The following is a 27,262-nucleotide window of genomic DNA, read 5'->3' on the forward strand; positions in this document are numbered from 1 at the left end:
AAGTAATTTTTAACATGTTCCTTTCCTATGTTAGCTTCTGAACCTATCCCATTTTCACTGACATTCGTTAGGTTAGCCATCCAGTCACCATCAACCTTCTTAGCAGAAACCAAAACAAAGTCGTCCTTAAGCATCTCTGCCATTTCCACATTTGCTGTTGTTTTTCCCTCTTCATTTAATAATCCACCTACCAGTCCTTGCTCTTCCTCTTGCTTCTAATATATTGGTACAGTAAGCCCTTGAAATACGTTGCTTCAAGTTGCATGTAACTCGTGTTAATGTGAGCTAAGCACAACTTGAAGCTGCTCTATGGCCCCCTCCCTCTGTCTGCCCCCAGCTGTGCAGCTGGAGGAAAGCAGGGGAAAGGCTTTTAGTTTGCCTAGATGCCCACAGCTGCAAGCAGCCTGGCATGCTAAAAACCCCTTTCCCCTGTCTTTCCCCAGCAGCATGGCTGTCAGGCTGACAGCCGTGCTACTGGAGGAAGGCAGGGAGAAGCAGCCAGGAAACTGACCAACCCTGGTTCCCTCTCCCCGCTGAGTTGTGCAAAAAGTTGAGTTATGCTGGGGTTGCAAGAATGCAACCCCCATGTAAATCGAGGGTTTACTGTAAAATGTTTTCTTGCTACCCTTTATGTCACTAGCGAGTCTGAGCTTGTTCAGTGCCTTGGCCTTTCTACTTATGTCCGTACACTTGTGTTATTTCACACTCTAATGGGCCCCCCCAAAGACCTGCTCTTACTAGCTAGTGGAAGCTTCTTAAAACCTCATTGAAATCTCTCTGCTTTCTCCTTCACATCTTTAATAAGGCCGCTGGCCAAAGGCTGTTAGCTCAGTGCTCCTCCACAGCAGGTAGCTTGCTAACTATACGTGTTCTGCAATGCATGCAGAGATGAAGCCATACTGTGCTCCTGCCGGGCTCCACGCACCAGGCAGCTGTATGGCCTGTGGTGTGGATCTGCAGCCGTAGCTGTACACTTAACTAGTGCTCTTCACCCTGTCTCCGGCTATCTTGCATTGACACACAATCTTTGGCAGCCTTGGTGTAGAGCTGCAGCCCCTGCAATACTCTGAGGAAACATACCACAGCACACACCTGGGGAGGAGACAGGGACTTCAGGAGGGACTTCCTGGAGGCAGAGTGCAACTGGAGAGCTTCCATCCCAGGGAGGTTTAACAGGACGTGCAGAGAAGCTGCAGGGTTGGCAGTGCAAGCCACGTTTGTGTTCCAAAGTTCACTCCCTTGGACTAGGGAGGGAGTTTGGGCCTCTTGCTTCCCTGGAAGAGCTGCCTCAGCTGTGTCTGGTTGAGGGGTAATTCTCTCCAGAGGGAGCCACCCACAGATCCCAGCAGGCAGAAGGCAGCTCAGCCTCTCTGTGCACTGGGCGGGAGGGCACTGGTAGCAAGACTACAGAGAGGCCCTGACTGAAAGGCAGTCCAGCCAAACCCAGCCCAGGTGTAGGTGCCTGGGTGCAGGGGGGGTAATGCCTCAGGCCAGCTCCTATAAGGCAGCCACAGCTCAGCCTCCTCACCAGCACCAGCTGCATGGTGACATGGGTCTCCAGTTCACTCCCTCTCTTACGACGTCAGACAATTTGCAAGGCAGGCTGAAGATAAAGTTGGAGGAACCCCCGAGTCCCCTTTATACCGCTCCACTGTGGAGGGAACGCTCCCACTAATGCAGCCCAGTTATGAATTGCATGAGCTGGGTTTTGGAATGAACAAACAACAAGTTTATTAACTACAAAAGGTTTAAAGTAAGCCAGTATCTCAGCCCTTGTGATACTACAACCCCTAAAATGCTAAATGAATGTGTGTGACCCCTGTCATCCTCACTGCTCCATGAGTAAAGCTAATCATTTTATTGGGATTAGGATTGGACAGGAAACAAACATACCAATAACTTCTGATAACTAATTTTTATTGGAAATAGATGAAAATATCAAATTTGGAATCATATTGTTCAATGTGAAGGATGAGCTTGTTTATTGTTGCATAATTTTTGAAATCTGGGTTTCATTGTCTAGATAGCCACTCATTTCTCGTTCTACATTTCCTTTTGATCAATATTTGCTTTTTATAGCAGCAACTGCAGAAAACCGTGACTCGCACAAGTAAGATGTTGCAAATGAGATCAGTATTCATAGCCTTCTCGCTTAATTCTTTGTACCATTTTGCACACTAACCCAAAAATTCCAAGAGAGAAATTGTTGACAACTTTCTTTTTAAAGCAGAGTCAGAAGAGATATCAATGATTTGCTCCTCCTCAACAGCAGTGAGTGTACCAGCTATTAGTTTAGCATTGAATGGGTTCCTTATCCAATCAAAGTTTTCAATATCCATATCTGCGAAATAGTTCTTAAAGTGAAATTTTAAAGAAAGGTGATTTAAAATACAAAATTTCACATCTTCACTAATGTTATTGCTTTTAGTAAATTGTTTTAAAGTAGGAAATATCTAAATCTTAATTTTCTATTTTGCTCTGCCACAGTTCAACTTCCCTAATAAATGCTTTCAATTTATCAGAGTTCAAGAACATTACCACCATCACCTTGCATTGAGGTATTAACAGCGTTCAGCTTACTGAATATGTCACTTACATATGCTAACTGTATATTGAAATCACAGTTGACAAACGTGTGCACTAGTATTCGTTTCCTCAATTAAATACTGGCAAAGTTCGTTACTTAGTTCAAAAACACATGTCAAAACGTTGCCTGAGACAGCCATCTTGACTCTCAGTAAAACAGCAAGGAAGTGGGTTCAGCACCCATCTCTTCGCAGAACCTTACAAACATCCTTGCGTTTACAGGCCTGGTTTTTATATAGTTCACAACATTTATGGCTGATTGTAGAACATTCACCAATGCTGGGCTCAAATCTTTTGAAGCAAGAGCTTGCCTATGAATCATACAGTGTGTCCAAACAGCACCAGGAGATTTTTGGCACATTAATGTTCTAAGTCCTCTATGACAGCCTGACATAGAGCTTGCTCCGTCACTGAATATGCCCATGCAGTTTGACCACTGTCAGAGATTTGACTTCATAAAGCTATCAATATCAAAAAGATCCTCAGCTTTACTTGTCCCTGTAATTTCTTTCCAGAAGAATAAATCTTCATTAATTTTACTGTCATCAACGAATCTAATGTACGTTATTAAACGCTGCCTCTTCTATCTGAATGGCAAATGATTTGCCTCTTATTTTTTCAATTAGTTGCTCATCAAGGTCTTCTGCCATATTTGCAATTCGGCGGCAAACAGTGTCATTAGACAAAGGGATACTTAAAAGCTGTTTAGCACTAGACTCCCCCAACATTGTCGTAACCATATCAACAGCCGATGGAAGTATTAAATTTTCTCCACTCGTGGGGCTTTTTGCACTGAGCAATTCTGTATGCAACTTGATAAGAAGCTAAAAGTGATTTTGAAGGGACACATATATTAAAGCAGACTCACATTTTGTTGTTCCATTTCATCTTTTTCAAATGAAAAAAATCTCAGCCTTTCTTAGTTAAGTCTGGATGACTTATTTCCAGATGTCGTTTTAGTTTGCTTGGCTTCATACTTTCAGCCAATAGCATTTTCTGACAGACAACACATTGAGGCTGTTCTGTTCCAGTAACAAAAACACTCATGAAACCAAAAGATATGTAACTTTTCCCATACTTTCTTGACTTAAGCCTATTTTTATCAGCAATATTGGTAGATTTGTCATCAGCTTTTCGCTTACCACCCAAAAAAAACCTTTCCATGTTGTAAAGTTAAAAATGTAAAATAACAGATAAGAGTTTTTGTAAATTTATAATAATTGATAAAAAAGGAACTTCACATACACGCCAAGAACTTAGATGTTGCACTAGTAAACATTATGCTGCTTTGGCAGAGACGCCATGGACACACAAATATTTGCAGATGAAGACAAACCCGACTGTCTGAGATCACGGGATTGGTGTTTAGTCAGTCAATGGAAACACTGGAGACGTGACCATTTGCAAGAGAAGCTGAGCCTGACTGGTAATCATGTGATCATTGTCAATGGAATGCCAGTTGAGATGCTGGAGACACACAAATTTTTGCAAGAGAAAAACCAAATCCAGCTGTGACCCCCTCTAAGTTTCTCGCAACCCATCACGCCACACCATAAACTTCCCCACGGCCACACAGATGGTGCTAGGGGTCGGCACTGACTGAGACGGATTGTGGGCAGGAAGTGAAGGGACTGACCAGCAGGATCTTGCCAGGCTGCTGCATGTGCCAAGTAGGTCACACACGTTGCTGACTCCAATGCACAGCAAGTCTGGTGAAGAGTCAGCAGCATAGTGATCCCCAGGTGTGGCTGAGATAAAAGGTGTGTCAATCTGGGGCACAGGCTGAACATGCAGGTTTGCTGCTGAGATGGTCAGTAACCTACACAACGAGCTCGGTCACTCGGAGTGTGTGTTTTCAACTGCTGCGTCTGTGAAAAATCAGCTCAGCCATACATGCACAGAACGAATTAACTACTCCAGGAGCAGAGGGCAGATGCTGAGGTTACCAGAAGTGTCCCAGCCTGCCCTTTTAATGACATAGCCCAGCTGCATCTGGCAAGGAACACTGCAAGTTTTATATTGGGTCACTACCTGCACTCTGCACCCACTTGCAAGAGTAGGTTGCTTGTCATTAGCTAGCTGACTCCCAACTCCTCTGTGCATATAATTATGCAAATCTCCCTCTGTACAGCGAGCAGAGGCCTGCAGATCAGAGCAGGTGCAACATAGGACCAGTAGCTGTGACGCTGGAGGACTGGAGCAGAGCTGATGAGGAGAACCAGGTTAACAGTACACACTCTAGTCTGCAGTCAGGGTAGGTAACTGCTTTACTTGAGGTGTTTCCAGTAACCAGTGCCCTCCCTTCCCCCAGAGGAGAGAGAGAGCATCACAGCACTGCTGAAAGAGGAGCAGCGGGATGGAGAACGTGAGCATTAGTTAAACCCAGAGCATCCAAGCAGCATGCTGTGTTGGAAGCAGAGAATGCCTGGGCACTGCCAGGGGCTGCTAGGCACATTCCTGGTCACTGGGCACAGAGGAGCAGCAAACACCACAGGACTCCAGGTTATTCTCTCAGTTCTTCACAATCAGTGACCTTCCTTGGGTGGAAGTGGGGGCACAAGGCACCGTTCTCAGTAAGTGGCCTAGAGCCCTTTACTGGATGGACAGGCATTGTCAGTCACAGCCCTGAGTGGCTGATGTGCCAACCTAGAACACACAAGGGCAGGTTGGATGGCACCAACTGCTGGCTCCAGCCAAAGGGAGATTGCTGTTCTGCAGAGAGAGTGACAACCTACCACCACTGCCAGCTAATGGAGTTATTCCTTTAGCTCGAGAGCAAGGCTTGTGTGTTGGTGGTGAAGGTCCGAGGTTCAGATAATGCTGAAAGGTCATGGCTGGGGAGTCCTAGGGCTGGCAAGTGCCAGCTGCATCACCTCATGTACTGAGTCTGCTGTAATGTACCACTACATCCAGGGGAAGCTCAACCCCTTGAGCACCACTCAGACATATCTGACAAACTAGCCAATGGCCACACACAAGCCAAGGGCAATAAAGGGTTAATGGATGTATAGGGCCAGACAGGAACCCACAGCCTGCTGTGCTGATAGTAAGGGACCAAGCACAGCACAGTGTATCGTGAATACTGGGCACAGAAAGCAGCTCTGGCAAACTTGCAGGAGGCCATCTGTGCACGATGGAAATGATGAATCCTGCATCACGTATGGCCAGGCAGGGCATCAACCTTGGCGAGCTGACTCTGGAGGAGGGGACATTAGCTGTGTTTGGTTGATGAGTGCTTGACCTGTAATGCAGGAAGCATTAAGCAGCTCCCAGCCACCAGTGGAAGATGCTGCTGCTCCATAAATCCACTGTTAGCCACATGCAACTGTGGTGGCTGCACTTGAGAACTGCTGCTCTACACAAAGATGAAACGGTTCTCTCACTCCACAGGCTCAACCTTCCAAGGGAGCAATTAAACCTTCTGCATAGGACAAATCACCACGGTAATGCCACCGTCTCTGGGTGGAAGAAGGGAAATAAATGGCCCACCAGGGCATGGGATGGAGCAGCGAATGCACTGAATAGTCACTTGTCAGGAGTCAATTTTCTTTAGAGAGCTCAACTAATGAAGCTCGCTAGGTGTTAATTAAGACCTCTGCTCTCCAGGTAAGCCTTGGTGCAGGGGGAAGCTGGAGGTTCTGTGTCTTTGGGCCCTGAAATGAAACCTTTTCAGTCCAAGATAAAGGCAAGGAGCACTGCCAAGACACGCAGAGCAGGGAGGAACCAAGCCACGACATATGCCTCCTGTGACATTTCAGTTTACGCTAATGGGAGATGGTTCAACAGAAGCCGTGTTCCGTCCTCACAACTACGCCCCTTTCTGCTCCAGTGTCACAGATCAGAGCCTGTCCCAAAAGCTGATGGCTAATCGCTGCACTGCCACCATCTAGTCAGTTATACTGCCAGCCTGCAGCCAGCGAGAAATGGCTGTATTGCTACCCTATGGGAGCATGAAGCCACTTGGTAAGTGAGCCCCTAGGCACTCTGAGCAGTTATCCCTCGACACTGACCACTTGCAGCGGGAAAGGACCCCAGTGCTTTGTTTTCTTCTCTCCTAGGAGGCTGTTCCTTGTCAGGTTTTACTTCCCACTGTGAAATCAGCCTAACTTCTCACACACAGACGGGTGACGGGGCAGACGGATGCGAAAGAGGCGTCAGTCCTGCCATCCAGCATGCAGACAACATCCTCCCAGCACAGGCCATGTCTGTGAGTCACAGGACTGCTGGCCAGCCTGGCATACGATAGCAAGAGCAGGACCTCTTCACACAGACCTCGGCGCTGCACAGCTGGCACTGTCAGGAACTCCAGAGAGAAATGCAGCCCAGGGAAACCACTCACCTGCCCTGAGCTCTCCCACAGGTGGGCTGGCTTTGCTGATTGGCTCAACACCCTGATCTATCACCATCCACACAACCCTGCCTCCCAGCCAGTCTGCCTGACTCCTCCCTCTCGGGTGTCCTGCTGCTCCGTACAGCTTGGCATTGCCCAGGCTGAACTCTGGGCTTTTCCCTGAACCCTCCCTGGCTTGCACTGTGACCTGTCGCCCTCCTCCCACTCCCTTCCCCCCCACTGTGAGCATCGGTTACCCCAGAGCAAGGCTGGGCACCCTGGGGAAGCTCAGTTGGTGGGGCCAGGAAACTCCTCCTGGGGGAGTCACTGCATGAGCTCCACTCTGACTTCCCACCCAGTATCCAGCGCAGGTCCTGGGGGCTGGCCCCAGACCTGCTTCTGAGGAAGCCAATGGCAGCTCTTGTCAGACCCTGGGAGCAGAAGGGGGCATCCCCACCAGGTTCAGACATTGCTCGCTCTCTCTCTGTCTCTCTCTGTGTCACACATTTTACGTTCTACACACGGGAGCTATCCCTGTGAACCAAATGTATGCCAACCTAAGGCTCTGAGCACTCAGGAGCACTTCCCTCCCCAGCAGAGGGTAAAACCTGTTCACGTTGGCCGTGTGCAGTAAACAGGGATGTTGAAGAGACAATACATCCATGGGGAATTCAGCTGCAAAGCTCCGTGTGCAGGCTTATCCCAGAGCAGTGGGAGCAGTTTGGTACCTTTGGCTTACTGGCTAAAGCTGCACCAGTTTCACTGGGGATTTGATCTGCTGGGAGAGGTTTCCACCTCCCTGAGCCTCCCCATCCCCACTCCGTGTCCCAGGGTGCACACAGCTCGCCTCTGTTGGCTGGAAGAGCAACTCATAAAGGGCCCATGGCTGGGCCACTGACTGCAGAAGAAGCAGGAGCAGTGTGGGATGGGGAGCCCCAGAGAATGGCTCTTTGGCCTGTGGCAAAAACCACGAGTGTGCTTGGAAAACGCAGGGTCCTGTTTCCCACCTCCCAGCCTGTACCTGCTCGCAGAGTGATCGGAAACCCAGCTCCTCCAGCCGGTCGAGCTCGTAGGTTTCCCCCAGCAAGGGGTTGAAGGGCTTGGCAGTACGGTGGACAGTTGTTGAGTAGGAAGACACGGAAAACGCAGCCACATAACACATCTGCTCAGTAGAACTCTCACACTTCACGGCTTTGTCCAGCAGCTCGTGGTATTCCAGGTCCTCGGTCAGCCTCTGCAGCATGGAAAGGGGCTCATTGAAGTTCACCTAGGGCAGGCAGAGGACAGGGTGTCAGGCAGAGGTGCTAATAGCTGAGCAAGAGGCTTCCAGCAAACACATGGGCATGCAGAGAGCTCCGTTAAGAGAGATACGGCTCAGCAGCTGTCCCACTCTGCTCCTGTGAACTGCCATCCTTGTACACACTGCTCTCCCCCCATCTAGCACCTGTGCCCCCCTGCACGGACATGCCACTACGCACTGCTCTCCCCCCATCTAGCACCTGTGCCCCCCTGCACGACCACGCTCCTACGCACTGCTCTGCCCCCATCTCGCACCTGTGCCCCCCTGCACGGCCACACCCCTACGCACTGCTCTCCCCGCATCTAGCACCTGTGCCCCCCTGCACGACCACGCCCCTACGCACTGCTCTGCCCCCATCTCGCACCTGTGCCCCCCTGCACGGCCACGCCACTACGCACTGCTCTGCCCCCATCTCGCACCTGTGCCCCCCTGCACGGCCACACCCCTACGCACTGCTCTCCCCGCATCTAGCACCTGTGCCCCCCGCACGACCACGCCCCTACGCACTGCTCTCCCCCCATCTAGCACCTGTGCCCCCCTGCACGACCACGCCCCTACGCACTGCTCTGCCCCCATCTAGCACCTGTGCCCCCCTGCACGGCCAAGCCACTACGCACTGCTCTGCCCCCATCTAGCACCTGTGCCCCCCTGCACGACCACGCCCCTACGCACTGCTCTGCCCCCATCTCGCACCTGTGCCCCCCTGCACGACCACGCCCCTACGCACTGCTCTGCCCCCATCTAGCACCTGTGCCCCCCTGCACGACCACGCCCCTACGCACTGCTCTCCCCGCATCTAGCACCTGTGCCCCCCTGCACGACCACGCCCCTACGCACTGCTCTCCCCCCATCTAGCACCTGTGCCCCCCTGCACGGACACGCCACTACGCACTGCTCTCCCCCCATCTAGCACCTGTGCCCCCCTGCACGGACACGCCACTACGCACTGCTCTCCCCCCATCTCGCACCTGTGCCCCCCTGCACGACCACGCCCCTACGCACTGCTCTGCCCCCATCTCGCACCTGTGCCCCCCTGCACGGCCACGCCACTACGCACTGCTCTGCCCCCATCTCGCACCTGTGCCCCCCTGCACGGCCACACCCCTACGCACTGCTCTCCCCGCATCTAGCACCTGTGCCCCCCTGCACGACCACGCCCCTACGCACTGCTCTGCCCCCATCTAGCACCTGTGCCCCCCTGCACGACCACGCCCCTACGCACTGCTCTGCCCCCATCTCGCACCTGTGCCCCCCTGCACGGCCACACCCCTACGCACTGCTCTCCCCGCATCTAGCACCTGTGCCCCCCTGCACGACCACGCCCCTACGCACTGCTCTGCCCCCATCTAGCACCTGTGCCCCCCTGCACGACCACGCCCCTACGCACTGCTCTCCCCGCATCTAGCACCTGTGCCCCCCTGCACGACCACGCCCCTACGCACTGCTCTCCCCCCATCTAGCACCTGTGCCCCCCTGCACGACCACGCCCCTACGCACTGCTCTGCCCCCATCTAGCACCTGTGCCCCCCTGCACGGCCAAGCCACTACGCACTGCTTTGCCCCCATCTAGCACCTGTGCCCCCCTGCACGACCACGCCACTACGCACTGCTCTGCCCCCATCTCGCACCTGTGCCCCCCTGCACGGCCACGCCACTACGCACTGCTTTCCCCCCATCTCGCACCTGTGCCCCCCTGCACGGCCACACCCCTACGCACTGCTCTCCCCCCATCTAGCACCTGTGCCCCCCTGCACGGCCACGCCCATACGCACTGCTCTCCCCACATCTAGCACCTGTGTCCCCCTGCACCTCCATGCCCGCACACACTGCCTGAGGCTGGCTCGTAACCCATCCCCCAAAGGGCTAGGCCCAGGCACAAGAGCAGGGAAGCATGTCCCCATCTCCAGTGGGAAAACAGGGCAATTTGCTGGCTGGGCAGGCAATTCAGCACCTACTAGCAGCACGGACTCCACCAAACCACCCTTCATCAGAGCGGCCAGCCGCTGCACGCAGGTGTCACTCACATGAGATGGTCTGTGCCAACACCAAGCCTCAGACACCAAGAGTGCGAGCAAAGGGATTGTACTCTGCAGAATAGAGCCCCAAGGTGAAGTGGGCAGCTGGGGACTGGCATGGTGTACCAGTAGGGAAGGGGTCGCTTGTACAGGCCAGTATGCAGCCAGTGATGGAGGGAGCAGGGAGGGGCAGCTGGCCCTCGGGCCTGACAATTTAAAAGGGCCTGGGGGTCCCAGCTGCCGCAGAGCTCCATGCTGGAAACTGCTGCCAGAGCCCCAGGTGTGCACTCTCAGAGTACACTGATGCTGGAACAGGGCAGCTCTTCAGCCTGCAAAGGCCTCGGTAGGAAAGAAGAACCGTGAGATTGGCTGGACAGCCACAGCTTTGTAGGGACTCCTCCAGCCCAATGCAAATGAGCAGCTGAAGAGCTGTCCCCCACCCCCTTTTCCCAGTGGTGATCTACCAAGACCTGGGCTGTGAGACGCAGTGAGCAGAGGCACCCAAGGAGAAGCAGCACCAGGGACGGGAGCCAGCTCTATTGTACAGGGGAAGGCAGGAGCAGGAGCAGGAGAATACTGCAGCTGGGGCTGTGCACTCAGTTTCTACGCTACTGGCATCATCCATCATGGACCCAATGGTGGCAGCGTGCAGCAGGAAGGTGCCACGCCACAGGGCTGAGGCCAGATGATGACTCTTCTGCCTTTGCAAATCTCTGCCTCTGCTCTGCAGGTCACCTGGAGAACTTCATGCTCGCTCCTCCCACCCGCCTCTACTGGACAGACAGAGCCCAGCCCACGTCTGGCACTATGCTGCAAAAGGTCTGGCTGCTGAACATCTGTCTTCATCAGCATGAGGCATGTGGGTAAGGAAGGTAGGCCGCGGTGGCGGCTACACATGCACCCCTAACTTTCTGCTGCATGGCTAATCACTCCCCCTTCTATCTCCCTGTTTCGCTGAATAATCAGCAGTTAAATTCTCAGCCCAGCATCTCCTCCAGTTCCACAGCTCCCAATGCCAGCTGCAGCCTAACCTGCGTGGCAGCCAGACCCCTGCTTTTGCTCATCCCACTACACTGGAGGGTCAAAGCTCTTGCTACATAGAAGCTCCAGCACTCAGCAAAATGTTCTGGAATTGTTACGTGCAGAGATTTGATCATGGGACTCTCTCTGAGAGCAAGTCTAGCCCCGAAAGCAGACACTGGAAAAAAACTGCTTTGAGTAAAACCTAAGTCCAAAACAGTGGTAGCAAGATGTTTAAAACACAAAGGTTTAAAGATTAAAAAGTCCACTGCAGCCTTTGTGGTGGGCTAGTGCATAAGACTTAGAACGTGAAACTAACTAAACCCCAAATGGATCAAACCCTGTTCATTTGCCCACTTAAAGAAAGGCTATAATTTCAGATAGGAGGAGGAGGGCAAGGAATATTTTTAGGGGACTAATTTTTATTGGTAAGAGAGACAGCTTTTGAGGTTATACTTCGTCTCTAGTATCCTAGTACTGCCACACAGGATAGTACCCCACTTTATTACAGCTGTTCAGGAATTTCTGACTAAACGTTTTTTCACAGAAAGAAAAAAAGCCAATTCACCGAAACTGCTATTGGGGAAAAGTCAGTTTTGACTTGAAACATACTAACAGAAGTATCAAAGTTGTTAAGCTGCACTGTCAACATTCTCTAAACAAAAGTTTGAGGGATTTTGTTCAGAATAACTTTTCATTTTAAAATGTACAGGTTGTACCTCCCTCATCCAGCATCCTTGGGACCAGTGTGGCCCCAAATGAGGGCATTTGCTGGACGAGGGGAGGTCAGATGCCCAGACTGCCTGGAGGGGGACCCCATTCCTGCCAGGCTTCCCTACCCTGGCCAGGTTCCAAACTGTTGTAGGGCTGCAGGTGGGGCTCTGTGTCCCAGCTGGCTCCCCACTTGTGGGGCTCCCCACAGCTGCAGAACTGCTGGTGGGGCCCTGTGCCCCCTCTGGGCTCCGTGCCCCATCTGGGCTCCCTGCAGGGCTTCTGTGTGTAGCCTTAGTTCTCTTTCTGTGCACGTGCTTTTTAAAATCTGGACCACTTCCCCTGAGCAATTGGAACCTTGCAGCATCCTCAACATTTTGAGTGGTGGAGAGCTACTGGAAGAGGAGATTAACTGTGGAGAAAAGGTTGGTTTCTTTGCACAGTTAGAAGGCAGCATTTACAGAACAGGCACAGCACTAACACCTCGCAAGGCTACTGAAAAATATCAGGCAAAACACCCCATTCAAACACAGCATGCCAGAACCAGCCCTGAAGCTGCTCCATCAACAGTGCTCCTTCAATGCGGGGTGGGGGGGAACCCTCTCAGTGATGAATAGTTTAATCCACCAAAAATGCAAACCCCCCAAAATGGATTAGTTGCATATTCCACTTTGAGATTGCAGAGGGTCAACTCACAGTGAAAATCAGCAGAGACATGTTAAACTGCACAGAACAACTCCACTTGTCTCGTGTCATCTCGGGAGAAGACAGGTTCTGAAAAAACGCTCTATGGAAAGGAAGATCCTAGTTCGCTCCTTACGTCTACCCCAGGTGTGTTAAAAGGGAGCAAACAGGGACTAGAGAGTAGAACCACCAACCATGGAAATATTTGGAAATTTATTTAAAACTAATAAATATAAATAATAAATTCCTCACATGTGCACTACTTTAGTTCTATTCATTTGGTGTGATGAATGGGAGAGGAAATGCCCTTCTCTGGACAGTCCAGCCATTCAGTTACCTAAAGTCATTTCACAGCCATGAACCTTTGAGAGCTAACCCTAATTCTTCTGCTTGTACGAGTTACAATAACTAGAGACAGTGGGTCCTAGAGCAAATCAAAGGAACATTAGGGATGGAGGAAGTGAGCTGGCAGGAGGCCAGGAGAGCCAATGGAAACAAAATTTAGGCTTCTGAATTGGAAGTGGTGACCTTCTTGTTCCTGGGTGACCAGGACAGAGTCGGCCAGACATGAATTAAGCCAGGTAGCAGGACATGGCGTAGCCAGCGACGTCCATGCCTAGGGAAGGGCTAACTTTTGGAACAACAGACACATGAGTAGAACAGGGAATGTTTAGTTAGGTATGATCAGGTTGTCGTCTTTATTTTGGGTTCTTGGATTTCTCTGCGCTGAACACATACAAGGCACCTTCCTACAGTGTAACGTTCTAGACTGAATCCCAGGGAAGTCATTCCCTGTGCTTTAATCTTTTCAGTTGCCATGTAATTCCTAGCAACAAAGTCATGGCTCACCAAGTATGTTCTTTGCTTTATTGATAAAAATCACCCTTGTAAGACCAGACTCTGATTACAGTGTCCGCGAGGGCTGGAGGTTCCATGTGCATCTGCCTAAACCGGCAAGCCACGCTGCTGGCAGAAATCAGTTTTCCAAGCTCTCTCCAGAGGCAGGGTTAAAGAGCTCTTGGGCACCCCCAAGGAGGAATTCCCAAAGGTGTCTTCTTGGGGCCTCAAAGAGGTTTCTGCATTTGGGTGGTGGCACAATAGCAATCTGTGGCCAGGGAATCGGTGGCGTTGAGGAGTTTTTAAACACAAGCCTTTAGTGGCAGGGTATCTTAAAGTCTCATGTGGGCCCCCACCTTCTGCACTCGGAGTGGGGAACAGTTTTCACTTGGGAAGGACAAAGGACTGCGACTCTAGGGCACAGAACCTATACCAGTCCTTTGCAACTTCCCGCGAGTCTGTACTGCACTCGAAGCAAATGCATCCCAGACACAGGGTTTAAACTGCCCTTTGTAGATTGCAGAAAGGCCTCTGCAGCTTTCCCAAGGGTTCGTGGCTCTCAGCATAAATATCTCAAATGAACGGACGTGGGGCAGCCCTCTCCAGATGTCAAATGGGGGCTCAGTGCCTCGCAGAACTAGGCCTTTGTGCTGATGACGCAGAGTGTATCGATGGAGGGAGATGACAGGTAGCTGTGGTCACTGTTAGTGCTCATGAATTTGTTTACAGCACAGGCGTTATTGTGCTGTTTATTGGGGACAGCAACTCTGGGAAGCTGTCTGGATTAATGTGCCCACTGGGGTTTATTGTAATGAATTTCCACTGGCTGACAGATGATGTTATTGGGGCAGGCAAGGCATACTGTTCTCCTAGTCCTGACTCTGCATTAGCAACTCACTCCGGGGATGTGCTGATTGACAGAAAATGTAGAAACTGCTCCAAACTGCAGAGGCAGCAGCTGCTGGGATTCTTGAACAATTCCATTAGCTCTAAGCCCCTCCCGGTACACTTCAGCTGTTCCCCTGACATTGATCCTGCAGAAGAGTCTAGCGGGTTGCCCAGCCCTGGGGCGTACCCCCTGGAGAGCGGGTGAAGATGTACCATGTCAGACCATGCCAGAAGGCACAGTGGGTGCTTCCTTCCCAGCACAATGTGCCACTTGCCATAACAGCCTTTTTCCACCTGACCCAGTGGGAGAAGAGCCTGATAGGGGTGCAGCACCATCCCCAGGGATGAAAATGCCAGAAGCCTGTGATGGCTGCTTGTCGTCAGGTCCTGCTGGCTGGGACAAGAACAGCTGGCCAGGCAGAGGTGGGAGGAGAGCAGGCCACGTCACTGGCTACCGTCCATCTTAGGAGCTTCCCCCATAAAGTGTTTGGTGCCAGGGACAGCCCTGCCTCATGCTACACAGTGGGGCAAGCTCGGCCCCTCTGCTTTGTCTTTCAGAAGGTGAGGAGGGAGCCCCCAAGCCCAGCCGGGGGCAGGGGATCCCAGAAACCCAGTTTACAGGCAGGGCAGCCTCCTTCTCCGCCTTCATCTCTTACTTGCGCCAACCCAGTCAACCCCACAAACCCCACCCCCAGCATGCTGTTGGAAACCCTACAGCTGAGGGAGGCAGGCAGGCAGGGGTGGGGCTGATGGAAACCACCTGTGCTGCACAGCCGACTTCCTTTAAACATTCCCTTATGTCACCATCACAAGAGCCAATCGCCACAAACAATTAGCAAGGCGCATGTCCTCCAGGGGAGGGCCCAAGCTGAGGCAGCTGGGCTGCAACGCTCATCTGAGCATGGGAGATACCCAAGGACTCATTCATCCCTCTTCTGATTCAAATGTCTAGTAATGCAAAATCCAGACCCTGCTTAAGGCTTGTGTGCAGCTGCGGCTCTGCTGCCACCAGCCAGTCCCAATGCTGGGGACTCCCCAGCACAGGCAGCTTCCAGTACCACTGCTAACAGGAACAGGGAAAACACAGCTCTCCCCCATTCATAGTGCCTTAGAGGCACCCAACCAGCCCTGCCCTGCCCTGCCCTCAGCACACCTCCGGGCATGGCCCAATCAGCCTTACCCAAGCACCCGATGAGACAGAATGAGAGACTCACAGGGCCTCAACAGGTCAGGGTCTGAGCCAGCCCAGCATTTCCTAGGTTCAGAACCTACTGGCTCAGACCCCTCATTCAAACCCCTCCTACAGACTCACTCTCCCCCCCGTGCACTGCATGAGCTACACCCTGCCAGCCAAACGCCAAGGCCACCAAGCCCAGCACACTGGCACCTGCCCCTCCCACTGGAAGGCAAAATCTTCCAAGTCCTTCCGGTGCCCCAAAGAGCTCAGTCCCCATCACGTGTGTCTGTGTGGCTGGAGCACCTCAGTGCACAGCACTGGAGTGTGAGTGTGTTTGGTACGGCAATCGGTGCTTGGGTGGCACCAGCATGGCCTGGTCCCCAGGCAGCAAAGGGCCTCACTGGCCTCTGAGCTGCAGCCAGGACAAAACTATCGACCTGCAAAGCCGTGTCCTGTCTTATCTCCAGGGGCTGCATGGGTGAACAGCAGAGCGCTGCCTCGATTTCCTCATTTGGGGCCTGTTTTGGGGAGGTGACCTCCAGCTTGGCCCCTCCTAGGAGATCAGGCCCTCTGTTTAAGCAGAGAGCAGATGCCAGGCAGCCCTCCGAGCAGCGGCTGAGCCCTGGTGTGGTGCAGTGAGAATGGGGACTCACTCACGTACAGGCATCGGGATCTTGGACAGCTCTTTGCCGATGCAGTTCTTCATGATGCTCCAGAGGTTAAGACTATAGTTGGGTTTATCTGGGATGCGTGTCCGTCTCCTCTTTGTGGGCAGGACATCTTTGCACATTGGTTCAGTGCAGCCAGTTTGATTTGAGCTTTCAAAGACCTGGGGAAGAAGAAGGGCACCTAGATCAACCTCTTGGGGCAACTCTCTGTAGGCAAGAGTCAGGTCCTGGGTTATCTCCCTGGGCGCTGGCCTCCACCATGCAGGGCCCAAGCAGCTCAGACCAGGATGCCGCCTCCCCCGCCACCCCCAGTGGGCAGTTCCACCTGTCTGAGCTCATCCTTCAGAGTGGCTGGCTGGGCTGGGCTGGGTCCATGCTGCTTAACACCGTGTGCTCTGAGCTGGCTTTCTGAGTGACCAGGGCAGGTCCTTGCCACGGCTCAGCGACACTGGTGATAAAGAGAGGACCATGTGCAGGCTGATATGGCCGGGTACCTGTACTCGGCCTGCTGGCATTGCCAGCGCAGCCCCAGGAACAGCCGCGACAGGAAAGATGCTTCAGGGCTGAGGGTGTCACCAGAACTATGGCTGATTCTGGATGGCGGGGATCCGATCTGCTCTGTTCTCCCCACGGCTTTCCACTGAGCAGACAGACATGGAATAGTCTCAGAGGGGTAGCCATGTTAGCGTAACTGCTACTTTGGGCCCAGCGCCCCTTGTGTGGCCCTTTGGCTGGCCTGTGAATGACCCCGACTGGGATTTCCCCCGTAAGCTGCCCTCCTCCCTTGGGGCTTGTCCACTCGTACCCAAAAGGCATCACCTTATCCCACCAGGCTACCTGCCCAATGAACTCACATTGTCTTCCAGGTTCCAGTCCTCAGGGTGCCCCTCGCTGGCCCCGCTCAAGTTGCTGCCGGAACGCCTGTGGGAAGACAGAGGCAGTGGGCACGGGGGCAAGCCAGCACTGCTCAGGCCTTGAGGACACCAGACTAAACCCAGCCAGGGGCAGCTGGGGGACATGGCAAGGGGGACGCAGTAGGTAGAGATTTGTACACAGGAGAGGGGGGTTTGTTTTCACTCTGGCTTGGAAAGGCAGCTGCTCTCATGTGTCAGGGAGCACACTGGGTGCAACCTGCCACTGCGGGAACACGCCTTTTCCAAACTCACTTTCAAGCCCCTACGGGGCTCACCTCCCGGATGCGCCGTGCACTGCGCCTAGGCTCTTCCCCAGGTCTCCACTGGGTGCAACCTGCCACTGCGGGAACACGCCTTTTCCAAACTCGCTTTCAAGCCCCTACGGGGCTCACCTCCCGGATGCGCCATGCACTGCACCTAGGCTCTTCCCCAGGTCTCCAAAACTGACGCCAAACCACTTTGCCCCTCCCTTAAATGAGGGCAGAGCTTCTGGCAGACATTTGCAGGTGCCAGCAGGTTCTTGTGCACAGAGACATCCCTGCGCCCTCCTCAGGTATCAGGCCCCCCTTTGCCCCAGTTTGATCAAGTAGGGAGCACTGTCTAGTGATTAAAGCATGGGTCTGGGGAGGCCAGGCAACCTCAGCTCTTGCTCCTGGCTCTGTGACAGGCCTGTCTACCGCTCTGACCACCTCCGGCTCAGAGCTCATCTCTGTCTGTGGCACAGGGCTGCCAACTTCCTGCTCACACAAAGCTGACCACCCCAGGCCCACCCCCATCTGAGCCCCACCCCAACTCTCTCTAGCCCCCTTGGTGGCCAGCTTACGTGCCCCCAGCCTAGGAGCACGGGCTCTGGGTGGGGCCAGGGATGAGTTCAGGGTGTGGAAGGAGGTTTTGGGTGGGGGCAGGGGATTGGGATGGCAGAGGGAAGAGGGCTCTGGCTGGGGTAGAGCAAAAGCACCATTGCCAATGGCCCAGACCCACCCCACAGGTGAGGTGAGAGCCCGGAGGCTGTCTAGGAAGGGGAGCCCCAGTGGCCCTGCGTGGGGGCCCTCTGGGCTCCATTCTGCAGGCTGCTGGCCACCCCTTTACCGTGCTTGTGGCTGCTGCTGGTCCTCCACCCTGGCAGGCTTGGGGATGTGAAGGGAGCTGCCCACACAACCGACTCACCTGCGGGAAGAGTGTTCACCTCTAAGTGACTTGTGAGAAGCCAGACACACTGAGTGCCCCCTGGTTCACGCACTGGGCTTTGGCCTCCTCTGTGCCGTGGAGGCTTCGTACCTGTGACGCTTGGGGTCTGCGGTTACTGTGATAAACGCTGGTGCATCCTCCATGGCATCAAAATACTCCGTCTCCTCATCTTCATCACTGGCTTCCCCCTTGGTAGGCTGCACACTCCCTGCGGCACAGAGCATGGCTCAGTCAGGCTGCTCCTCCCCCAGCCACACGTGGAACAGTAATGGGCCCTCAGCCCACGGCCCAATGGACTCCTTCGCTCTGTGGGGGGCTGCTGACCAGGCACTACCCCCACTCCCACCACACCAGCGGGGGCCCACCAAATTCATGGCCCTTTCTGCTAATTTCACAGTCACAGGATGTAAAAAATGTCAGTGTTGTAATTGTTGGGATCCTGATCGAAGGAGGAGTTGGGGGTGGGGTGGTGGCACTGTTACTCTTATTGCTGCACTGCTGGTGCTCTCCGAGCTGAGCTGCTTCTCTCCCCACCTGAGACACAGCCCAGTTCTGCAAACACAGCTAGTTTGTGTAGCATTCAAGGCCTCTGCTGACAACCAGGAGCTACTCAGTGTCCTCAGCAGCAGGGTTCCCCTTAGCCGCCAGACACCAGGACGCTTTGGGAAGGAGGGAAAGGTCTCAGACTGGCCCAGGATGGGACTGAACCATTCCTGGGCTCTATCCTGACTCCAGGAGAAATGTAACCTTGCATCAGGGCAGGCCAGCTGGAGTCAAGCTCCTGTCTTCCATTTCGAGTGGAGGAGGAGTATGCTGAGGCACAGCAGGGCCTGGTAAGTTGGGCTCGCAATGACGTCCCTGGCTCTTCGGGTGGAGGCACGTGCTTACAGCAGGGGCCTGCAAGTCAGATCGTGGCTGTGGAAGGGAATAGGGTTAGAGTACAGGGGAAAGTGGAAATTTCCCGCTGTACCCCCCTTGCTGTGGGTTGTGTGGGTGTACAAAATGGGGTCAATAAACCATTCCCAGGGATGCCAGTTGCTTTGAGCCACTCAGCCCAAAGGTGCCAGGGAAGCCAACTGACTCTCACTCCTGCCCCATTACACTGCATCACAAACCCTGGCTGGGATGACACTGCCATGGGGGAGATCCCCACAGCCCCGAGTCCCAGCGAGGGATGGGGAGGACCTCAATGCTATGTGTCTGTTGGAGTGGGTCCATGTCTGACCCCTACCTGGCCCAAGGGAACTGCCTTGCCCAGCCCCCACATTTGACATGGCCAGAGAACAAGCTGCTGCTGATCAGGTGGGCCTCTGCTGCAGGGTTGCAATTAGACCAAATCCTGCTGCGGTGTGGCCAGGCGGGCATCTGGAGACAACAGTCTGGCAGTTCAGATTTATTCCCTAGCAATGACTGCGCCCAGAAAGGCCACCCAGACTAGGCACCACCCTGGGTGTGGGCCAAGGCTCCAGTGCTCCCCCCCATCTGTGGGGACAAAATACTGCCTGGCACCGCTGGGATGGAGAGGTGCAACGTCCTGCCCCAGAATGCACTTTGCCTGGGGATTCACCTGGGCCGGAGGAGAAGCCGAGAGACAGTCAGGATCCCCCTGGGGAGACAAGCGCCTAGACGGCAGCCGCATTACAGCCTCATCACAGGACATGCCTGAATGGCTCCCCCTCAGCCATCCATCCCATCTCTGCTGGGTCCTGCAGTGTTGGACTGGGAACCAGTATGGACAGGCCCCTAACTCTTCCATCTCATCCCCTGCCCACTCACACCACGCTGCTGCTCCATGCTCACAGCTGTACTCCTCTGGTTGCCGCTCCCTGCTAGCACTGTGCAGTCACAGCAGCAGAGCTGGGGGGCTGAAAGGACCCTGGACTGTCAGCATCCCAGCCCTCTGGGCTCCTGGGAAGGAGGTGTGCTCTGCAGGGTGACCATATCCCCCTATGCAGAGTATGGGTCACATGGTAAAATGACAGGGTGAACCTCTCTAGACTGGCGCTCTCTGGTGTAGCAACCCCATAGTCTGGCAGAATTTTAGTTAGCTGGATGGCCACTTATGGGTGGGGCCAATTTCCTGCTCTCTACCCCTTACTCACATCTGCGCCCTTCACTGCCCCAGCCGGGGACCGCAGCTGGGCGAGGCTGTGGAGCCCTGGGGCCAGCGGCTGGGACTCTGGGCAGCAGCAGCAGAAGGGTTGGCAGCCAGGACCCCCAGGCCACAGTTGATCTCCTGTGGTCTGGCAACTTCCCATGTGCAGCACCAGTCATGTCCCGAGGGCGCCAGGTTAGAGGGGCTCAGCCTGTGCTCACAGACAAGTGAGTTCAATGGCCATCACTTAGAACTACAGCAATCCCTCAACACATGCGGAGGCTGTGTCGTGGGCAACCTCTGTGTAAATTGGATTTTGTGTAAATTAGGGGGGTTGGGAGAGCGGGCAGCTGGGGAAAGTGGAGGGGGAGGCCATGAGGCCCCCAGTTTCTCCCAGCTGGGGGGCACACAGCTGCTTGCACCACAGCTTCTGGAAACTGCACTGTAAGCAGCTGTGTGCTTGCTGGGCTCCCCAGCTGGGAGAACCGGCACTGCAAGCAGGTTTCTGTCAGGGACAGAAGTCACATTAACCTGAGACATGCACAGCTTGATTGCATGAAACTCGAGCGTTTACTGTATAAAGAACAAACCTTCACGTGACCATCAAACTGAGGCCTCTCTCTCACACACACACACTCCTCTCTCTCTCACTCACTCACTGACTGGCTCTTTCCTCTCAGTCTGTGACAGACACTCCTTTCCTGGTACTTGGTGCCATGTCTTCCCAGGTAACACATGGGGAGCTGCCACCAAGCAGGTCACGCATGCACCTCCCTAGTTTTCTGCCAGGGTTCACAGCAGCAAGTGGCCAGCAGCAGCCTTTTGGCTCTGCGTGGGGGGAGGAGGGATGAGGGCGGAGAAATGGCTGATCTGGCTCTTGTCTTTGTAGAGCTCATCTCTTCTCCTCCTTCCCCCACAACTAGAATCAGTTTGCCCCTTCCTGCCCACAAAGTGTCACAAGGTGGCTACCACCTCCAGGCTGCTGCTGGCCACCAGCGCAGCCCAACCACCTCCTGGCCCCGGCTGCAGTGCGAACAGAAACGGGCAAAGCCCTAAGGCTGCACTGTGCACCAGAGCCCAGGGAACCTGACTGCAGGGGCTTCAGCAAAGACACCAGAAAGGTGGCTCAGCAGGGGAGGAGACCCAGGGAACAAAGCAGTCCCACGCTCCCTGTGACGGGACCCGTGTGTATGCACAACACCCCCTCCCCCATCCAGGCTCACTGCATGAACAGGCTGGGAACCACCCACCTCCTTACCTCTCCAGCCACCTGAGCTTAGCTAAGGGCAGAGAGGCTCTCCCATGCCACCACTGTGCTGGGCTTTGCTCCTCCTAAGCAGCGCCCTGGGCTGAAAGGCCTTGGGCTTGCCTGGGGCACCAGTCAGGCGGTGGGGGAAGGGAGGAGCCTGTCAGCCAAGCTGTTGAGAGTTGATTGCTCTGACAGGGGCGAGTTCTCCACGCCGCATGGGGAATGGTACGCCCCCAAGAGGGACGTGGAGGGGCTGGAGCAGGGAGACAACAGCAAGCGGGGGAGCATGTAATGGGCCGATGGGTGGGCTGCAGAGGTAATACGTGATCAGTCACCTGCCTCGGCTCACCAGCCATTGCCGCTCCTCGCCAGAGCCTGACAGAAACGGGCCGGAGGCAGGGCCCTGCTGGCCCAGCTCCAGCACGCAGCAGGGGATTTGCTGACAACCCATGGGGGACCAGCTGGCCCCATGTGTTGTGTCTCTGTTCCACCACCCGCTCTGCATCCCCATCCCACTGTCCGCTGGTAGGCGAGCGGCTGGCAAGCAAGGAGCTGCGCAGCAGCAGGACCTGCCAGCACTGACTGGGGAGGATTGGGGCGGGGACGGAAGAGAAAAGCAAAACAAAGGACAAAACTCACGCCACCTGCAGGAGGGCTGAGACCTGGGACTGCCCTGTCCAACATGGGCTGGCTAGTGCCCTGGCTACTCACCCTTGGCAGTGCTGCTGACTCCTGTGGTGCTGGAGGACAGGCTGGGGGCTCCCCGACAGGCCCGTTCCAAGCTGTTGTGCTGTTTGGCTAGCTGCTCAATGGTCTCCTCCAGCCGGATCCTCTGCTCCCGCTCATGCTGCAGGGCACGCTGCCATTTCCGACTGTGGCTCTCGGCTAGCTCCAGGAAGTCACGGCAGGCCTGGGAAAGCAAGACACAGTGGTCAGGCTCCCCCGGGGACAGCCCACAGCTTGCCCCACCAAGGTCAGGATCTCAGTTATAGGTGGCAGGCTCAAGGTGTTTTTCATTCTAGCACTCTTAGTGCAGATGGACCCATCTGCAGGAACAGCACCCCTGCAGCCCCTGGCCTCGGCTGGGAACAGAGCTGGGCTAGCTCTCAGCTTCTACAAATCAGAAAACCTGGCTGGGGTCAAACAGAGGTGGTTGTTCAGTCAGAGCCATGGTGAGAGAGGTGGGGTTCTTCAGGTTCCCTTTTGCCCCAGGCTGGCACGTTCACTGGAGACAATCTGCCGAACCAGCAGCCTGCAGGCTCACATGACGAGGGGGTTGAGAATGGATCACAAGCTGAGTGCGAGAGAATGACGGCACACAGGTGGCAGTTGTTCTGGGGTGTTTTAACAGAAGGGTTGCATGGGGGACAAGGTAGGTCACTTTCCTCTTCAGATGTGTAACTCCTAACAAGTCACATGATTTTAGACATTCTATATGTTCAGCATTGTTAACGGTGCTTGTTTATTTTTCATGCATCTGCCTATGTCGATTTCACACACAGTCGATCCAACTTTTTGCACTTCACTTATGTGAACCAAGACTGGTCAGTTTCATTTCCGTTTCTCATTAGCATCACTTCCCAGGACTCCCATTCCAGCGCCACATGGCTGTTAATGGGCTTCCTCTGGGAACGCTGATTCCACAAGGGAGCTCATAAAAAGAACAATGTGTTAGCTTTTCCTAATCCCTTGTCTAAAATATCAGCAAATCAGATTGACAGAGCTCCTTACAAACCCGACGAAGAAGAATCACAGAAATACTGGAAACTTGAAGGTTATCTTGTGAATTATGGGATGAAATGTGAAGTGATGGAAATAAAACTCAGCACATTAGAAACATATTATATATAACTGAGTGTATATGCGAGAGAGAGCATGAGCGTGTGCGCGCATACCATTGTCTCTTCATGTGCGTTATTGACCTCCGGGGGATCACTAGGGGTGCAGCTATTAACAATTTTACATGGAAGGTGCCCAGATATTATGGGGAAGGCTGGCAGAATAAAGCCCTTAGACAGATTATGGAGGAAACAGGGCTGTTGATTACTGGCAGTTTACTCATGCAATTACATTCAAAATTGAAATTATAATTAATTGTGATGAATCACAGTCGTAATTGCACTGTTAAGCAAGAGGATACCAATCGACATTTATTAAATATTTTGGATGCTTTTCTAAGATTTTCAAATATAATAATTTCAGTTACAACACAGAATACAAAGTGCGCAGGGCTCACTTTTTATTATTATTACAGATATTTGCACCATAAAAATGATAAAAGAAATAGTACTTTCCAATTCACCTCACATAAATGGTGTTGCGCAATCTCTCTATCAGGAAAGTGCAACTTACAAATTTATATCATTACGTGACTGCATTCAAAACCAAAAAATATAAATCTTTAGAGCCTACAAGTCTACTCAGTCCTACCTCTTGCTCAGTCAATCGATAAGACACAACAAATTTGTTTGCATTTAAGGGAGATAATGCTGCCTGCTTTCTACTTCTAATGTCACATGACAGCGAAGTATTTACATGTGAGATTTACTAAACATTCAAATGACACTTTGTACTTCAGCCACCATTCCAGAGCACATGCTTTCATGCTGATGATGCGTGTTAAAATAATTCCTTAATTAAATTTGAGAGGGAACTCCTTGGGGGAGTTGCTGCTCTGTTTTACCCACATTCTGCCATACATTTTGTGTTATACCAATTTCAAATGACGACTCTGACATGCTGTTCGTTTTAAGAACACTTCCACTAATTCTTGACTTCCCCCTGCAGCCCCTCTACTCTCTGATTTGCTCACCTTGATAATTTTTTTTCTGATTTGTCAATCTTGATTACTATTTTTGGTTCTCTGTGCCTTAAATATTGAGTCTGTTCTGGTATGGCTATGGTCTGAAGAAGTGGGTCTGTCCCACAAAAGCTCACCAAATAAATTATTTTGTTAGTCTTTACAGTGCTACTTTACTGCTTTTTTGTTTCCACCGCACATTTGACCAAACACAAAAGGTACAAATGTGAGATTTCTAAAGATACAAACTGCGACTCAAGGTTTGAGAACCTCACCGTGCCTTCCAAAATCTGAGAGGAAGGAGGTATGCAACATGCTGTCAGAAGTCTTAAAAGAGCAGCACTCCAGTGTAGAATAGAACACGAACCACCAAAAATAAAAACAAAAATCAACCTTCTTCTGGTGGCATCTGACTCAGATGGTGAAAATGAACATGCTGGTCCACACTGCTTTGGATCGTTAGTGAGCAGAAGCCTTCATCAGCACAGAGGTGTATCCTTTCGAAGGGTGCTTGAAGCATGAATGGACATACTTCTGGTGACATTGTAAACAAGCAGCAGGCAGCATTATCTCCTGCAAATGTAAACAAACTTGTTTGTTTAAGCAGTTGGCTGAACAGGAGGTAGGACTGAGTGGACTGATAGGCTCTAAAGTTTTACATTGTTTTATTTTTAGATACATTTATTTTTGCACATAATTCTACATCATTGAGTTCATGCTAAAGAGATCACACTACAGTACTTTTGTTTTCTGTATTGTAATTGAAAGCAATACATTTGAAAATGCAAAAAACATTCACAAATATTTAAACAAACAGTATGCCGTTGCTCTAACAGCCTGAGTAATCAATTGCTTGACAGTCCTAGGAGGCACACAATAAAGGCACCAAGCAGATACAGCCATTAGATACTCTGTTATAAACTATCCTTAGCCAAAAACAATTTATCACCTGAAGTCTGTAAAGCAAAACCCAACCCCACTCCCAGAGCCTAAACCACTACCCCATGAAACTACCCTTGAACCCACTGCAGTGCCCTAACTTACACACAGACCCCTCATACCCACCCCAACATCCTGCTCTCCTGAGACCCCTCCTGCACCAAATCCCCCATCCCACCCTCCCAAGTCTGCTCACCCCTTTGGAGCCCTCACCCTCTCCCACACCCCAAACCTCTGTGTCCCAGCCTGGAGTTCTCTCCCATACCCTGAACTCCTCACTTTTGATCCCATCCCAATTATAGGGTTGCCAACTTTCCCGATCTGATGGACCAGGCATCTGGTCCATCCAGTTTGGAAAGTGGGCAACTCTAATCCCAAAACCATGAGAAAGCCCTGAGATTTTGCACTCCCCATCCTCTGGGGATTTGTGGCCTGCGACTGTTTTTTCCTAGGGATCCACCTCTGAATAAAAAGGTTCCCCATCCTAACACAGAATCAGATATTAGGGTTGGAAAAGACCTCTGGACGCCCTCTACTCCAGCCCCCTGCTCAAAGCAGGAGCAACCCTAACTACATCTTCGCAGGCTGGGCTTTGTTTGACTTAAAAACTCCGGGAATGGAGCTTCAACTACCTCCCTAGACAACCTCTTCCAGTACCTTGTGTGCATTGTACAAATGCGCGCAGTCCCAGTGACTTCAGGTGGCCTACTCACAGTGTGCTGAGGTTAGCACATGTGTGAGGTTTGAGGATCAGGGCCCAAGACATGAACCCTGTCCTCACTGCAGGTAAAGCTAAGGGCCATGTGTTGACATCTTTGATTGCTGACTGGGATCTGTAAACAGCTCTGTGAGCTGCCCATGGCATGAATATTATTCAGTATAGGTTAGGGCCCTGATGAGATACAGCCACGTGCAGGTTTTGTAGTTAGCAATATTCGCTTGAAAAATGCAGAAGCCTTGAGCAGGTGGCATTTGTCCTGCAGTCAGCACTTCTCTGCCTCTGTATTTTTTCTAATTCATGCCCTGCAGTAAGCCTCTGGGGAGCAACTCTGCAGCACTGTCGAGAGGATCTCAAAGGGCTATTTCCAGCCCACAGGTCAGTAATTCTTTGACCATTAACAGCGCACTAACAGGACTTTAAGGCTGTGAGGCCAAGCATTAAAGGGAAGGCAATGCACTCTGCAGAGAGAATGGCAGGGCCTTACTGCTTCCTCCTCGGGACAGCAGGGAGGAGACAGGGAGCGTAGCACCTGTGGCTCTTCGGGCCTGGCTTCACGCACAATCCTGCGCCAGAAGCACTTAAGTGAAGACGCTGTTACACTGCTGGGAGAGTGTCTCCTGTTGGCCTTGTTAACGCACTGCTCAAGAGGCAGCTACGCCAGTGGGAGACGCTCACCAGCGACACAGCGCTGTCTGCATCGGGGCTGACTGGGGTCACTATGTGGCTTGTGGGTGTGGCCAGGCATCCACAGTGGCACAGGTCTGTAAGGTAGACCTGCCGGAGAGCACAGTATCCCTATATTTGGGTGGGGGGAGGGGGCTGGCTGTCAGACCCTGGACGTTCTGCCCAAGCATTCACCACTCCCCAGAGTCCCAGGATGGAGTCCACGGGATGGTTAGAATGGGCATGGTGACAAGCAGAAACACCACATGGCAGAGGGGGAGAGTGGCGCAGCACAGGGGCACTGGTGGGGATGGAGTGCACCCGCAGAGCAGGAGACTGACAGTGAATGAGCTGCTAGCACTGTAAAAGCAGCAGAGTGCAACAGCCCGAAGACACACTTCCTACTTCATTAACACCCCCCCCGCCCCCCCGGGCCAGGAGCTCCCTGGGCCTCGGGCTGTGCAGAGCTGGTCTGCC

At 52.8% G+C, this 27,262-nt stretch overlaps 1 protein-coding gene across 5 annotated transcripts in view; it reads right to left on the reverse strand.

Annotated features, from left to right (window-relative positions):
- The window catches only part of OSBP2 (oxysterol binding protein 2), a 208,350-nt gene that overhangs the window by 20,985 nt on the left and 160,103 nt on the right, over positions 1–27,262 (reverse strand). For all 5 annotated transcript variants that reach the window (XM_075013151.1, XM_075013149.1, XM_075013154.1 and 2 more), the window contains 5 exons: positions 22,374–22,572; positions 18,409–18,526; positions 17,071–17,137; positions 16,210–16,377; positions 7,938–8,183 (listed from right to left, as the gene is read on the reverse strand). In XM_075013151.1, the coding sequence (XP_074869252.1) occupies positions 7,938–8,183; positions 16,210–16,377; positions 17,071–17,137; positions 18,409–18,526; positions 22,374–22,572 (798 nt within the window). The remainder of the gene's footprint in view (positions 1–7,937; positions 8,184–16,209; positions 16,378–17,070; positions 17,138–18,408; positions 18,527–22,373; positions 22,573–27,262) is intronic.

The sequence above is a fragment of the Carettochelys insculpta genome, chromosome 18 (genome assembly GCF_033958435.1).
Source record: "Carettochelys insculpta isolate YL-2023 chromosome 18, ASM3395843v1, whole genome shotgun sequence".
Taxonomy (NCBI): Eukaryota; Metazoa; Chordata; order Testudines; family Carettochelyidae; genus Carettochelys; species Carettochelys insculpta.